This window comes from Nicotiana tabacum, chromosome 16, assembly GCF_000715075.1.
Source record: "Nicotiana tabacum cultivar K326 chromosome 16, ASM71507v2, whole genome shotgun sequence".
NCBI classification, from domain to species: domain Eukaryota; kingdom Viridiplantae; phylum Streptophyta; class Magnoliopsida; order Solanales; family Solanaceae; genus Nicotiana; species Nicotiana tabacum.
In genome coordinates, this window is record NC_134095.1 from 17,964,434 (window position 1) to 17,979,538 (window position 15,105).

Genomic DNA, 15,105 nt, shown 5'->3' on the forward strand with positions numbered 1-15,105 from the left:
GCTAGTGGATTGTGGAAGTTGGTCTCAGGCTTAATCGCCAGTTAATATCGTTGCTGAATCAATGGAGTTGAATGGTACACTTTCTTAAACTCTCTTCTTCTTCTTAGAATCTTTTTTTTTACTGATTATTTATGGATAGAATGAAAAAAAAAAAAAAAAAGAGAAAATTCATGGTTATCTGACGGGAAGAAAGAGTAGAATGAGATGGGTTTATTTTGCTTACCTCCATTATTGAAGTAGCCAAATCTGGAAGAAGAGGGAATCCACCAGCAGGTTATAGGGACTTATGTGGGTTGGGTTACTAGAAAATGGGTGGGTTTTAATTTTATTTATAAGAAATACTCGTGGCAAGCTTAAAAATGCCACATAGATATTTTGAAGTGCCAAAATTTACATTCATGTTCTGTTAGTTTTAAGGGCATATGTGAGCCAAAAATAAAACGTCAAGGATATTTTTAGACGAAAAGGTTAACGGGGGCATTTGTGAGCCATTTTCAATACGTTAGGGGTATTTTAGACCCTTTTCTGTATTTAGTATGATTACTATTTAACTTTAATATGATTGAGCTTAGCTTTACTGTAGTGCACTAGGATTTTGAATCTTAGATCAGAACAATATTTTTAAATTTACTTGAAAGAGGGAATTAATTAAGAAAAATTTCATAAATAGGATTAAAATGGGCTTGATAATCCACACGCCACCATAATGTTATTTCCTCTGTTCTTTATTTCTTAACGTAATCTATACTGACTAAAATGTTTCTTTCTGGGGTCAATCAGGATTCAGCATCAACATCCTCCATTGGATGTATTCTTTTTCTTTATTTTTGTGAATATATGTAAGCCTACGTTTGAATTTTTAAGATTTATATGTAAAAGTTTAAGCCTTATGTACTGATAGTAAAAGAATATTTACACAATGAAGTTGCCAGCATGGTAATTTAGCTTGCATTGTCTAGCTAATTCCTGCAATATGATATTCCTCGTGCTTATATCATGTACTAATAACGATTTTACTATAACTTATTAGCCTTTATCTTATGGAGAATTAAAAAAAAACATCTTACGCTTAAAGAGTAAGGGTCAATTAATTTTTTGGCTCTTTAAAAACTTGTTTAGTTATCACCCTACCTTTTTCTTTTTACACATAAAAGATTTACTTTTATACGTAAGAGATCTGTCTTTTACACATAACAACAACAACAACAACCCAATAAAATCCCACAAGTGGGGTCTGGGGAGGGCAGTGTGTACGCAGACCTTACCCCTACCCCGAAGGGGTAAAGAGGCTGTTTCCGAAAGACCCTCGGCTCAAGATAATAAAAAGACAAAAGGAGAGAATATTAGATTCACCATGGAGATCATAGAAAACATAGGAACATAAAATGCAGAAAAGTGCAAAGCAAAAACGATGGCTAGTAAATGGATCCTGCGTCGAAAAATAGAAAATAGTAAGACACGACATTGCCCCTAGCTATCTTAGACAAAACCCTACCGTACTAGGCTCACAAAGGTACAAAATAACGCAAGACTCAACTACCTCCTAGCCTACAACCGTAATGCTCGACCTCTATAATTTCCTATCAAGTGTCATGTCCTCGGAAATCTGAAGCCTCGTCATATCCTGCCTGATCACCTCTCCCCAATACTTCTTTGGCCGCCCTCTACCTCTTCTCGTGCCTTCCACAACCAGCCGCTCACACCTCCTTACTGGAGCATCTGGGCTTCTTCTCTGTACATGCTCGAACCATTTGAGCCTCGCTTCCCGCATCTTGTCATCAATGGGAGCCATATACATCTTTTCTCGAATATCATCATTCCTAATCTTTTCCATCTTATGTCTTTTACACATAAGAGATCTAAAAAGATTATTTTCTTGTAAAAGGGTATAATGTACAATAGCACATTGTAATTGCAGCACACGTGTCAAATCTGTGGCGGTGGGACCAGAGAAACCTGTTTTCATTCCTTTTGAATGCCAACTCAGACGTGGTTGAGATGTGTTAAACTATTACTACACCTAAAGTCAATTACAGTAGAATATTCTCCGTTTCTTTCCACCTTGAATACTAATTCAAATGATTAGTAGATACTTTATTCGTACCATATCTAATTATAACAGAAGTATTTAAGAAAACTTAATTTGAAATCTTGTTCATCACTGATTAGAGAACTCGTGTCATCTAAATACTCGAAAAATTTAATCCACCTTATAATAAAAAAAAGGGCCTAAATTTTTTTCTTTAGGTTTAACAAGGTAATAGGTATCCTCACTTGTTATAATCTTTAGTTAAATTACCTTCTTCTTTTTTGAATTTTTGAAACTATACAAAGCATAGGCGTGTTCATGGTTCGGTTTGGATCGGTTTTTTCCTAAAAAGAAACCAAACCAAGTAAGTCGATTTTTTAAATATTAGAACCAAACCAATTAAATCGATTTTTTCTCGATTCAGTTTATGTCGGTTTTTCGGTTTTTTCTGTTATTTGTCGTTTTTTTCTTAAATATAAGACATACACTACCAAACACACATTTCGGCGACCAAATTTTCAACGTAACACTATCAAATCAATTGCCCTTTGAGAAATCTATTATTTACCAAGATATATTGATGATAATTGAATCAAATAGTGATGAATAATTTAAGGACTCAATTAAAAATATATTATTTTTAACATGAAATAGATTCTTACACTTAACAAAAGAAAACTACCAATTAAACTAGAATGTAAAGGTAAAGAACTGTACTAAAAGTGCAAACGATTAATATTTACTATAAAAATTTTAAAACTTTGTATAAAAGTATATATATATATAGGTGTAATAATAAATTTAAAATAGCTACTCCTATATTCGGTTTGGTTCGGTTTTTTTAATTAAAACCAAAACCAAACCAAATTTGATCGGTTTTTAAATTTCAAAACCAAAACCAAACCAAACCAAAAAGTATCGGTTTTTTTGGTCGGTTTGCTTTGGTTTTCGGATTTTTATGAACATCTCTAATTTGAAGCATTATCAGATCCCGAGAAAGTTTTCAAGGCCTTGAATCAGGTGTTTGATCTAATTATCATGTTTTTATCGTAATTTAATATCATAACTAGTATAATTATTTTTCTTTTGGTAAAAAAAGAATTTTATTACCAATTGAAATATGTATAGCACCCAAAAAAAATAAAAAATAAAAACACAAAGGAAAAACTTCTACTTGTATCTCTCAACCTTTTCCAGATTTTATTGATAAAACTAATTTAAAGCAAGTTCATGTTTGGAAATGTAGAACATTTTAGTTTGATGTTCTAGATGCAGAAATTCAAGGACTGAGTGAATAATAAACGATATTAAATTACATTTTCATTATGATGTAACTAGAAAGAAATGGGTTGAAGAAAAATACGTTGAGGGACAACAAATAAAATAAACAGAAGACCATACATAACACATAGACGATCAAGAGTAGACAAACTACACTGATATTTGGTAACAATTCAATTAATGACTTAATTCAAACCACTATTTACCATTCTTAGAGTGGGGGGTGGGGTGTAAATGCAGGATACGTATGGATTTGCAATTGCAACTATGATATGTATGTCTCTTTTTTACTTTCCGTTAATTTAAATGAGTCAAATGTCACCCTTAAAATTTTAAAGACTGCAAGTTGTTGCATACATAAAAACTATAATACATTATTCTCTCTCCAAGTTGTTCAATATATCCACACAATTTGATACGGTATCAAGCAGCGATATAATTGCACGTGCTAGGCTTACTAAAAAGATGTAGATTTGCATGTAAAAGGTATGGTTGCAGATTGAAATAATAAACTACAAGTGTTTCAACTTTCATGTTTAACAATTTAAGCTTTTAAAATGCCACGAAATCTACTAAACAACTATAATCACAAGTTCTTCCATTAATTTTGAAAGAATTTATTTTCCTGGTAGATTTAAAATGTGTGCCTTAGAGTTTAAATCTTTGTACGTTTAGTTATGAATTTATTATAATGCATTAGCTTTCTTCAATATATACCTAGTGAATTATGCGTACCTTCTGAGATTTTAAATTTGAAGAATTTTCTTATCTTTTATATGTAACATTAACAAAACAATAATTGATTTTTGGATAGGTTTTATCTATAACAGCCAAAAAATATCTAAACGTCAAATGTTGTTATACATGTATAACATCTATAACAGCCATTCGCTATAAAAGCCAAAAATATCGGAACAAACGAAACGGTTACAGAGAGGTTTGACTGTAGTTTACTTTTTCTAATTAGAATATAATACTTTTTCTAGTGTATATACATAGATTATACATGGTTATACACATAGTATTATACATAAATCATACATATACTATTTTTTTTTAATTTAAGCGATTGGGTGAACGACAATTTTAGTTAATTTTTTAAACTTATTTTAAATGGGTTCAATTGTAAAGATTTTTAAGCCCTAAACTCATTATAATTTCAAATTTATAATTTCAAAAGTTAATATTTTATTGAAAAATGAGTAATTTTTCACATATAATGTGTCAAAAATATTTGATTTAGTTAGAATCCATCGCAGCTAAACTAAATCCGCTAGTGATTGAGAATATGATTATCCTCCATGCTCCTCCAATAAAAAATCACTTCCTATTTAATAAATATCACCTATTCAAATTATTCTAGTTTTTGTTCCCTTATTTGAATCTAACTCAATATTAATTATGTGGTAACCTATTGAAATTAAAACAAATATAAAGGTTAATAATGATGGTAAATATCTCATTACAAATAGTACATATGGATGAAGAAAATAAATAAAGGAAAAAAGAAAAGAGGAAATGAAACACAACCAGACGCCGCGCCTGTTATACAAACGCGCTTCTGTTTTTTGCCATATATTGCATGCAGACTATACTACTTATACAGTCTTTCTCTTCCTCTCTAACTCTTCACTCTCTTCCCGTATTTATCTCTTTTTATCTCCATATTTATACACATTAATTTTCCTATATTACCCAAAATTACTTCCCCCGCTACACACACCCACCCCTCTCTTCCTTTTTTTCGTTTCATATATTAAATAAAATTTCGTATACCTTATAAAAAAAAATCCATACTTATAGGACCAAAGAAGCTAAAACCCTTTTTCTAAGTCCACTCACATTACTGCTCAAACGCCAAAACCAAATCTTTTCTTTTGGTTTCTTGTAACGGCGATGGACCAATGGGGAAGAAGAAGCCTTTATTTTCCGGCGTCTCAACCGCAGTCGGAAGAGACGCCGGAAAATAACGCCGACCACCCACCTTGTCTGAACGGCTACCCTGAGTTAACCCCCACAAACGTTCTTCCGCTTGCATCGGCCTTCGCCGGTATAAGTCTTACCGGCGATCAGACAAGAACGCCGTCGTTTGGTATCCCTCCGCCGGCAGGGAGTTCAATTGCTGATTTCTTGGACCCTACAGTTGATTACTTGATGGGCTTTAGTTCCAATGCTGAGTTGCAACAGGGTTTAATCCGGGCCCACCAGAATAATGGGGCCCACCAGAATCTTAATGTGGGCCCGGATATTCGGGCAGACATTCTCCGACGAATGCATCCATGGTACCCACAACTGTACAGTGATGAGTGCTGGAGATGGAACTATGACGTGGCAAACTACAATGGCTTGCATAGCAAGGAACCCATTCCACAGTTTCCAATTCTGCCATGTTTAAACCAGAATTCTAGTATTATCTCAAACGGTGTTTCTTATAACTATAACTGCACGGTTGTACCAAGTAATTTGAAGAATAATCAATCTGTTTTATTGGGTGATAATGATTTGAGAGGAAAAGTGGTTGCTTTAGCAAAAGATCAACAAGGGAGCAAAATACTACAGGCTAAGCTTGAGAAAGGAAATAAGGAAGAAATTGAAGTTGTACTTAGCGAGGTGATTGATTGTGTTACTGATCTGTTAAAGAATCAGTCTGGGAGTTACGTTATTCAGAAGCTTTTTGTTGTTTGTAATGAGGAACAGAGGACTACTATTATTCAGGCTATAACCAGAACTAACCTCCAATTTGTTAATATATGTTTCAGCCAACATGGGTACGTGTGATAATTTATGTTTAAATTAATTATCTTTTTTATTAGTATATCTAAGTTTTGTTACAATGGTGTTTAACAGGGCTCGAGCAATGCAGAAATTGTTGGAGAACCTTAGTACTCCGCAGCAAACGTCGTTGATAATATCAGCTTTAACTCCAGTTGCTGTTGCATTGGCCAATGATCAAAGTGGTCATCATGTGTTACAATATTGTGTCAAGACATTCTCTATTGAGTACACCAGGGTATAATACTATTACTAGTTCATGTTTTATCTGTGTTATATATTGGCAGGATTCATAATTCTGCTGCTTTCTACAAATGTATCATATATGTGCTGATTAATTGGATAAATATACTATTGGTATTGTCATTTTCTTCTTCTTTGTGCCCCACGTTTATTAAATTATTATTTAAATTGAGGCTGCATTCTATGTTGTATTTAATAAAGAAACAGTTAAAATATCATTTTTGTTCTCATTCTTTGGTACACAAGAGAATATACAGTAGCTTCTGGTGTCAGTTATTGTATGTGGAGTGGTATAAAATAATTGCTTTTTTCAACTAGTTACACTAACCTTGGTACTTCTTCTTAAAATCCAGAAGTTCATTGGTCTTTCTGTCATGTTTACCAATGAATGGACAAAGATTAAGGTTATAGTTATTCGCTTGGAATTAGCGAGACCAAGCATATGTGACTGGTATTCTGAGTTAGGATCAAAAAAGGGCAGCTTGGTGCTCAAAGCTCTATTGTGTAAAAATATATACTGTAGATCCTTCTCTTATCGAGATAATTTTACTTGGCCATATAGAAGAGTGTTTCAGTATCAATTTAGGGGTTATTCAATTTATGCCTACATGGAAATTTTAGCCTACGTAGACAGTGGTGGATTCGGGGTATGAAATCAGGGGTTCGTTTCTTTATATAAAAAATTTCCTTGAATATTAATAAGGAGAAAGTTGCAAACTTTAGTTCCAATAGCTATTGTGGTGGAAGATGCAACTAGGGTCATTGCTCAAGAATAATGAAGCCCTTTAATGCATTTTGATGAATGGTTCTTCTATTTATACTTGTTTACCTCTACTCGTTTGCTTGCCCCTAGAATCTTTCAGGAAGATATTAGTCTAACCTTAGAGGATCCCGTAAATATGCTTATCGAACTTCTTTTATATATATATTTCACAGTACTCTCTTATGCATACATGGGATGCAGTACCCTTAGTCGGTGCTGTTTGAAATTTATTTACTTTATTGTAAGGATACAGAATTTCAAGGATGGGGAAAACTGAATTTATAAAAGAAAGTCTGTTGGAATTCTTTTGGTGGATGCTTGAGAAGAATTTAGATATCTAAATGCAAATAAAGAATATGTACAGACGGAGCCATCACAACTCATAAGTGTGAGCATAGTTGGAGGATAACATAAGAGTTGCTCATAACCACGAGTTTACACGAGGGATATGCCCTGGTGCCTACTTGCTTACTTTTATGGATAAAAGTGAGATTCTGTGGTGCTTGCTATTATAGGTGATAATCGTTAATTAATGTAACTAGAGGAGTTAACCAAAACTGAAGATCACAAACACGTTTCTGGAGAGTAAGGGTTGTACGGTAAGCCAAAGTAAGATAAATGCACAAGAAGGTTTCCCCCGGTAAGATGAATTTGAAGGTAAAGTGAGAATAGACAAGATTATAGTGCCTAAATGAAGAAAATTTAGATACTTAGGCTCGGTCTTCTAGGAGAATGACATGATAGGTGAAGATTTAACACATAATATTAAAGTAGAAGGGCTGAAATAAAGGAGTACCACAGCAGTAGCATGCAATAAGAACGTACCTGAGATTAACAATGCTATATGAGAGTGAATATTTAGCCCTTAAAGTTTAACGCATCCACAAGATGAATGTCATTGAAATACATATAGAAAGATGAATTTATGATCACATAAGGTACTTGGCTGTTGTAATTTTGATGTACAAATTACATAACTATCTTAGTGTTGAGTTGATTCTCCATTATTAAATTTACTTACTGATCGAGGAAGTATGGATGCACAATGATGATACCCATCAGAGTGTGCAAACAACACACGTAGAGGATAAAATCAATGAAGGTCATTTGATATGGTTTAGTTATCTTTTATGTAGACTTTCATATGCACTAAAGTTCCTTAGATGCAGCACTTGATAGTTGTAGGTGATAAAAAAGGGCGAGACAGATCAAATGTCACATATAAGTCAGTCAAAAGTTTACAATCTCCAGAAATCAATACGGATTTAGCTAAGAGCTGAATACATTGAAAGTAAAGAATACATAAAAGTGAGACCAAGAGTAGTTTAAGACTTAGTTGTACCGTTACACTTTAAGTTCATTGTTTATTAGGAATCTTCTTTTGATTAGAAAATTTGTATTTCGATGTCGAGATAAGTATGAAAGCTTTAGTTTTAGAGAACCTCTATTTTGCCTTGAAAGATAAATTACAATTTGGTAATGGAATGATACTCACCTGAATAGAGCTTAATGGATACAGAGAAGTCATGTAGCTGGCCCCTTCCAATTTGAGATTAGATGTCAGTTGATTGATTTTGTATTAACGGACCAGCTAACTTTTTTACTCTGTGTAGATGGTTAGATTCCAATTAAATTTCACATGAGACTTGTGGAAAAACTTTAAAGAAAGAAAATCGAAGTATACACACACACATTCATACATATATTTGTTTCAAAGAAGCAGTAGGCGCAATAGAATGTATATTCCTGCTGTTTCCAGTAATTGAAATTACACCAGGTTCTGTTATTCTTTTTCTACTAGCAGTCTCAGAATATTTCTGTCAGTAACCATTTCTGTAGAAATCTTTTCCGCTGTACTAACTCTAGAATGGCATGTCAAAAAACCCCTCCCTTAAAGCAAATGCCATCAAAAGAATTAACCTGTCTAAATTAAGTTTGATACACCATAGACATGTGATCTGCGATCACTCCTTTTCTTCATCCTCATGTTCCTTTTCTTTTTAAAGTTGTTCATCTGCAGATTGGGCACTTGCTCAGCCCAATTTCCATAGCTAAACTAGTATTCCGTTATCACTTGAGCTTGAAGCTGTCATTTAAGGCACTGAGCTACTTTCCAAGTCTCTCCACAAGTTCGCGTTGTGCACAAATTCCTCAAGACTAGCGGTTTTTCTTTTCTTGCTTGCTTATTTTGTTTGAATGTAATTTATATACATGCTTTATTCATATTAGTGCAGAATAACTAGACCACTTGCTAACAAACTGCCTCATGCCCCTCATCTTTGTATAAACTGCTAGGTGCTTTCCCGTGTTTCCTGCCTCTTCCGTTAGCTAGATGAGTGCTCCTGTTTAACTTAGGTTTCTGGCTTAACCGACTTTCTCACAATTGAACTGCATGTTGCAGCATCTTCTCAGTGAAATTGCAAATAACTGCTTTACAATTGCAACCCAAAAAAGTGGGTGCTGTGTGCTGCAGTCATGTGTAGAATTCTCTCATGGAGAACTCAGAGATCGCCTTATAACTGAGATCTTAACAAATGCAGTGCACCTATCAGAAGATCAATACGGGTATTACCCATTTTCTCTTTTGCTGGTTCTTATGTAATGTGTAGTGTCAAGTTGCTATATAGGTCTCATTGCTTTTATGTTCCATTTCATTTAGCAACTATGTGGTGCAACATCTTGTGGGACTGAAGTTACCAAGAGTTACAGAAACTTTATTGGAAAGGCTTCAAGGAAGCTTTGTGACTCTCTCATGCAATAAGTATGCGAGTAATGTTGTTGAGAAAATTATCCTCGAGTCAGGAGAAGTGCACTCCACTAAAATTATCGCCGAGTTGCTCAGAAGCCCAAGTGCTTCAATGCTCCTAGTGGACCCTTATGGTAACTTTGTCATCCAGACAGCATTGCAAGTTTCAAAGGTAAGTTTACTTCACTAAATTCTTTGAACCATGACCCTGCTTATCATATATGAAACAAAATGAGCCACCAACCTTCTAGCCGTTAGTGGTACTCTTTTCCTCAGCAATGCTTACATGTTGTAATTTGTAAACATTTTCACATATTAGGCTTGATTATTATGAGCTATTTAGACTTGTAAGATTGTAGAAGATATTCTGAAGGACAACTGCAACTGGAGCTTTAGTTAATTCAATTTGCATTAATGACACGTTTAGTATTTAGATTGAAGATGCATGTCGAAAAGTTGTGCCAAGCTATGATGTTTAAATTCCTCTCCCTAGTATATTTCTTAGTAGCCCATGACTTATATTTTTTTTAAAAATGGATGGCATGATCAAGAGTTGTCCTTCTATCAGGTTTTTTTTTTTTCTTACTGTTATGATTTTCGTGTTTAGTTTTAGCTAACATATATGTAGAATATGTTCTACTGCCTAGAATTTCTCCCTGCAGTATAAGGGAAGTAGGAGAACCTTTACAAATGTATGCTACTAATTAAAAAGAGTGGTTACTAAAGTAAAGAGCTCCGGAAACCGACCTATGATAGTAGGTAATGGATGTGGCGACCCTTCCTATGTGCTTCGGTGATCAGCTTTGGCACCATAATTGGATCTCATGAAAGCATATACTCTTAGGTTGTTCTTTCTTTTTCTTCCCCAGAACCTTTTTTATAATAAGTGAACATGGTAATCAAATCATGTGATGTTAATATAGGATCTTTATTTTAGACCTTATGTGACTTGCATATTCTGTAGAGATGAAGTTTCAATTTATCTTCTTGTCAACCTTTCTCAGTGCCCTACTCTTGTGACGTGCAGAAGCTACAAAAACAATCGATTGGTGCAAACTTCTTTCTATGCATATATTTTTATCAACCCGTACGTATAAATAATGCATTATTGGAGCTAAAGATATGGTTACAGAGGAAAGCCTTGCTTAATGTTTGTCTAGGATCCAGCCTTAGTTTAAAATAAGGTCGGAGACAGGCTTCTGATGAGTAGTACATGTGGCCGAGACAGGCAAGAATAGCGATATTGATCTACTTTCCACTGCAAAACATCAACCCTATTTTGACTCGTTATAATATGCCCCCATATTTGACTCCTTTCTGTCCATGATAATTTCACATCTACAAATTCAAACTACTAAATGACAGTAAGCTCCTGTAGCGTTTCAAACTACTGAAAAACAATATGCACTTGGTATTATTTCCTCTTGAAATATTTTGATATTGAAGTCCAGTATCATAACCTACCTTAGATTTCCTTTCTGCTTAAACCTCAGTATCACTCAAACAATGTTGATATCGATTCTAAGTTGTTTTGTTCAAAATCCATATAACAAGTTAATAAGTCATGCATTTGTTTTTTTGACTGAGCAGGGCCACATCTTCAATGCTCTCTGTAAACTAATCTACATGAATTCTGCATCAATGCAAAGTAACATTTATGGGAAGAAGATCCTTGATCGGTTGTGTAGCAAGAAGGAACCTCTACATTGTACAAGATTGTACAAGCGACAGGTATAGTTAACTCGGGAGTAGTTGACAATGTGCCTGACATTTTTCTGATGGAATTTTCGGGTTTAGAAGCATCTAGTATCGTGGTTCTATCGTATGTTGTTTGTTTTCTATGTACGTTAGAGATCTGAACTTGTAGGATCATAAAGCTGAGTATGCATGCGAGCCTCTTCTTAACGTACTGTATATTTTTGGTTCTATCCATGTTGGTTGTTATATAATATATATATAGGGCTTGTAAGCATTCTTGAATAAGTACCTTACAATATTCATTCTTTGCTGAATGTAATTGCAGTTAGAAATATTTCTTTGACAGCTCTCATCTTTTACATGGCCAACTATTTGGGTAAACTACCTTGATACATTCTATTTCTGCTAGTTGAGATCTCAACTCAGCACCCTCATCTTAATTTTTTCATAAGTTTTAGGTGCTTTTACTATTTTTAAAACCCTTTTAGAGACCAAGACGAGGGGTCATCTTCTGCAGCCCTTGGGCTCAAGAATCTGTCCCCCACACTATCATTCTGATTTCTTTTAACTTCCATGTGATTTTACTTGGTTTGATAGAGTTGCAATGTGATCTCAGAGCTTCAAACTACTTAACTATGTCTGTGATGAATGATATTTGACTAGTGCCTCGTGCTATTGGTGCTCTATTCAACCTCCTACACTACAACTTCAGGTGACTACTTGTTAGATCAGCGTGATTATATTATTTGAAGAAATATATACTTATATTAACCTCGCATCTGCTGTCACAAATAAAAAAAAGGTGGTGATTGCAGCAGTGTCATGAATCTTTTTAGACTAAGATAGTGATCGCATCTGTTTAGGGTAGTTTTTAGATGAAATATTTTCGTCCACTCACAAAATGTCAACTTTCTTTTTCAAATAAAATTCAATTCAATTCAACTTATTTTCAACACGCCTATTTTTTTCTTTTTTCAAGTTCTAACCTGGCATGCATCTCACCTCGATTGCGTGTAAGTAAAGGAGAATCCACTCCTGAAGTCACATCTTTCTGTATTAGGATTGAAGTAAAATAGAGGCCCCATATTTGAACAAATCAGTCCTTGGTTTTAACGAGTCTTAGAACCATCTGCTATGTTTTATGGTGGTTCAGATTCAGAGTAGTCTGCTCATTTTCTAACAGGCACATGGCACATTGATTACACAATACGGTAGCATGTGACGTACTAGTTCGTCTAGTACTGCGACAGTCGCAACTGGATGAAAACTTATCACATTGAATATTTATACAAAAAAGAGATTTTTCAATAGAAATATTTTTTATTGCTTTTGGCTTGTTCATTTTTTTACTTTGCCAAATACCTAAGAAAAAAAACTAAAAAGATAAAATCTGATTTGATCAGATTAAAAGCCAATCCAAACACTCTCTGAATCAATACATGCATGCCTACGATGACATATTGTAGGCAGTGAACACTTCCTTTCTTTTTTGACCTTTAACATCTATTTTTAAAGTGAATCCGACTAATTCGGATTCTATGTTACACTAAAAGGACAAAATCATTCTCTTCCAAGGTCAGTGATCCGAAGAGATGAAAAAAATAGTTGCTCTAAGCTAGCAAACTGCAATTTTTTATAAAATTCAAAACCCAGTACATTTAAAATGACCAACTTATTGATGGAACAGAGCAGCAAAATACATAAGAGAGTTCAAAAGAGCCCCCATTTATTGGTAATAACACATCCATTCTAATCTTCGCACAATATATGACTAACATACCTAGAAAACTGATATTTAAAGAGGAATGGACCACTTGCAGAGTGCAAAACATGTGATTTCTGCATCTCTGTATTTATATATTTTAGACTTGGTAAAAAGAGCAGTGAAATTCAAGGGCATTTAGGCTTGCCCTTATTGCTTTTCTTGTCCCTGTAACAAGGACACTCGTGTTTGTTACCATACGTTCCAGAAGGCACACACTTGCATTCTTCGCAACAAATTCCACAATACTTCAAACATCTGTCCATAACTCCTGCCTTTGCACACCTCAACTTGCACTTTGAATCACAATAACCTTACCAAAAAATAAAAAACACACAACCCAACTCATCATTAGACCAACAAACAACGACAATAACAAACCTAGTATAGTCCTATAACGGTATAAGTAGGATCTGGAGAAGGTAGCGTGTACGCAGAGGTGGAGGTAGTGTAGATTTTGCGGGTTCGGCCGAACCCAATAACTTTGGTCCAAATTATGTATTTGTCTTAAAATTTTATTAAATTTGTATAAATTATTAATTTAGAACTCAATAACATAAACGAAGTAGAATCCCGAACCCACAAGCTTTAAATCTTAGCTCTGTCTGTGTGTAAGTAGACCTTACCCCTACCTTGAAAATAGAGCGGTTGTTTCCGATCAAACTCATCATTAGACCAGTAAAACATAACCAAAAAGAAAGAAAGAAAAAAGAGAGGCTGAAACTTTAAGAAATAGTTTACTTACTTGAACCAGCCATAGTGGTTTGAATAAAAGAAGGGGTAAGAACAAGAGTGAGCAAAAGCAGAGTTGTAAGAAGTAGCTTCATCTTACAAGAGTAATGTAATGTTTAATATGCTAAGAGAGGAGTAGAGAATTGATGAAGTGAAGCATTGGAGGATAGTTCTAAAGGGGGATATATAGCCAGGAGAGAAGTTGGTAGTCCACTAAATATGTGTTTTCTACCTAATTTAAGGAAACAGTGGGGAGTTCACATGAATAAAACTCATAATTTATGTCAATCAAATAAATATACGTTAAAAAATGTATTATTAGACAATCCAAGCAAATACTGCGAGTTCAAACAAAAATGATTTATTCAGATTTAAATAAATATTGATGAATTAACCCAAATAGCCGTTCATCTAAACGCTTAAACTAAAAATAGTCGGTGGAAATATAATATATAGATAATTCATATATTATATATGTATAATCGTGTATAATTAATATAATATAATATAATATATATATATATATATAATTAAAAAAAAGTAAACAATAAATATGACATATTATTTGTGTAAAAATCCCAATATTCGTATGTTATGTGTTTATCGGAATGTTATAAACAAGAGGTGAGTCAACCCGGAGGGTGTACTCTAATTAACTTACCAATAAAAATGTAAAAATTGCACGATGCGTCCTATTTGGTCGCTCTCATTTAACTTATACCTATTTTTTTTAAAAAACTTTAACTTGTATCCACTTTTTAAACAACTTCAGGCCTCTTTCTCCTCCCCCTCCTTTTCCTCATTCGTTTTCTGATTTCAGGTGTAGAGAGGGTTGTGCCTTAGGTTTCGCTTCATACTCTCTTCATCATGGTTATTATGACGAATTTGTGTCCGACGTATCCCGCCGGTTATTCCCCAACATTTCTATCCCTGAAATCCTTAGCTACAACCCTAGTTTCAGAATCCCACTTACTCAGGCTGAAGCCAACATTAAAATTAAGATTAAAATTACCCTTCCTTTGTGACTGCCTTAATAATGGCGTACTTTTATGAAGTTTCTTCCATGCTGAATTCAACTA

The 15,105-nt window shown here is 34.1% G+C and overlaps 1 protein-coding gene across 1 annotated transcript; it reads left to right on the forward strand.

Annotated features, from left to right (window-relative positions):
• The first annotated feature begins 4,942 nt into the window (after positions 1–4,942).
• LOC107796153 (pumilio homolog 15-like) lies at positions 4,943–11,829 on the forward strand. The gene is made up of 5 exons (XM_016618892.2): positions 4,943–6,078; positions 6,158–6,320; positions 9,490–9,653; positions 9,748–10,006; positions 11,425–11,829. Exons 1-5 carry the CDS (start codon positions 5,207–5,209, stop codon positions 11,569–11,571), a joined length of 1,605 nt encoding a protein of 534 aa, XP_016474378.1. The 5' UTR covers positions 4,943–5,206; the 3' UTR covers positions 11,572–11,829.
• Positions 11,830–15,105: the final 3,276 nt, after the last annotated feature.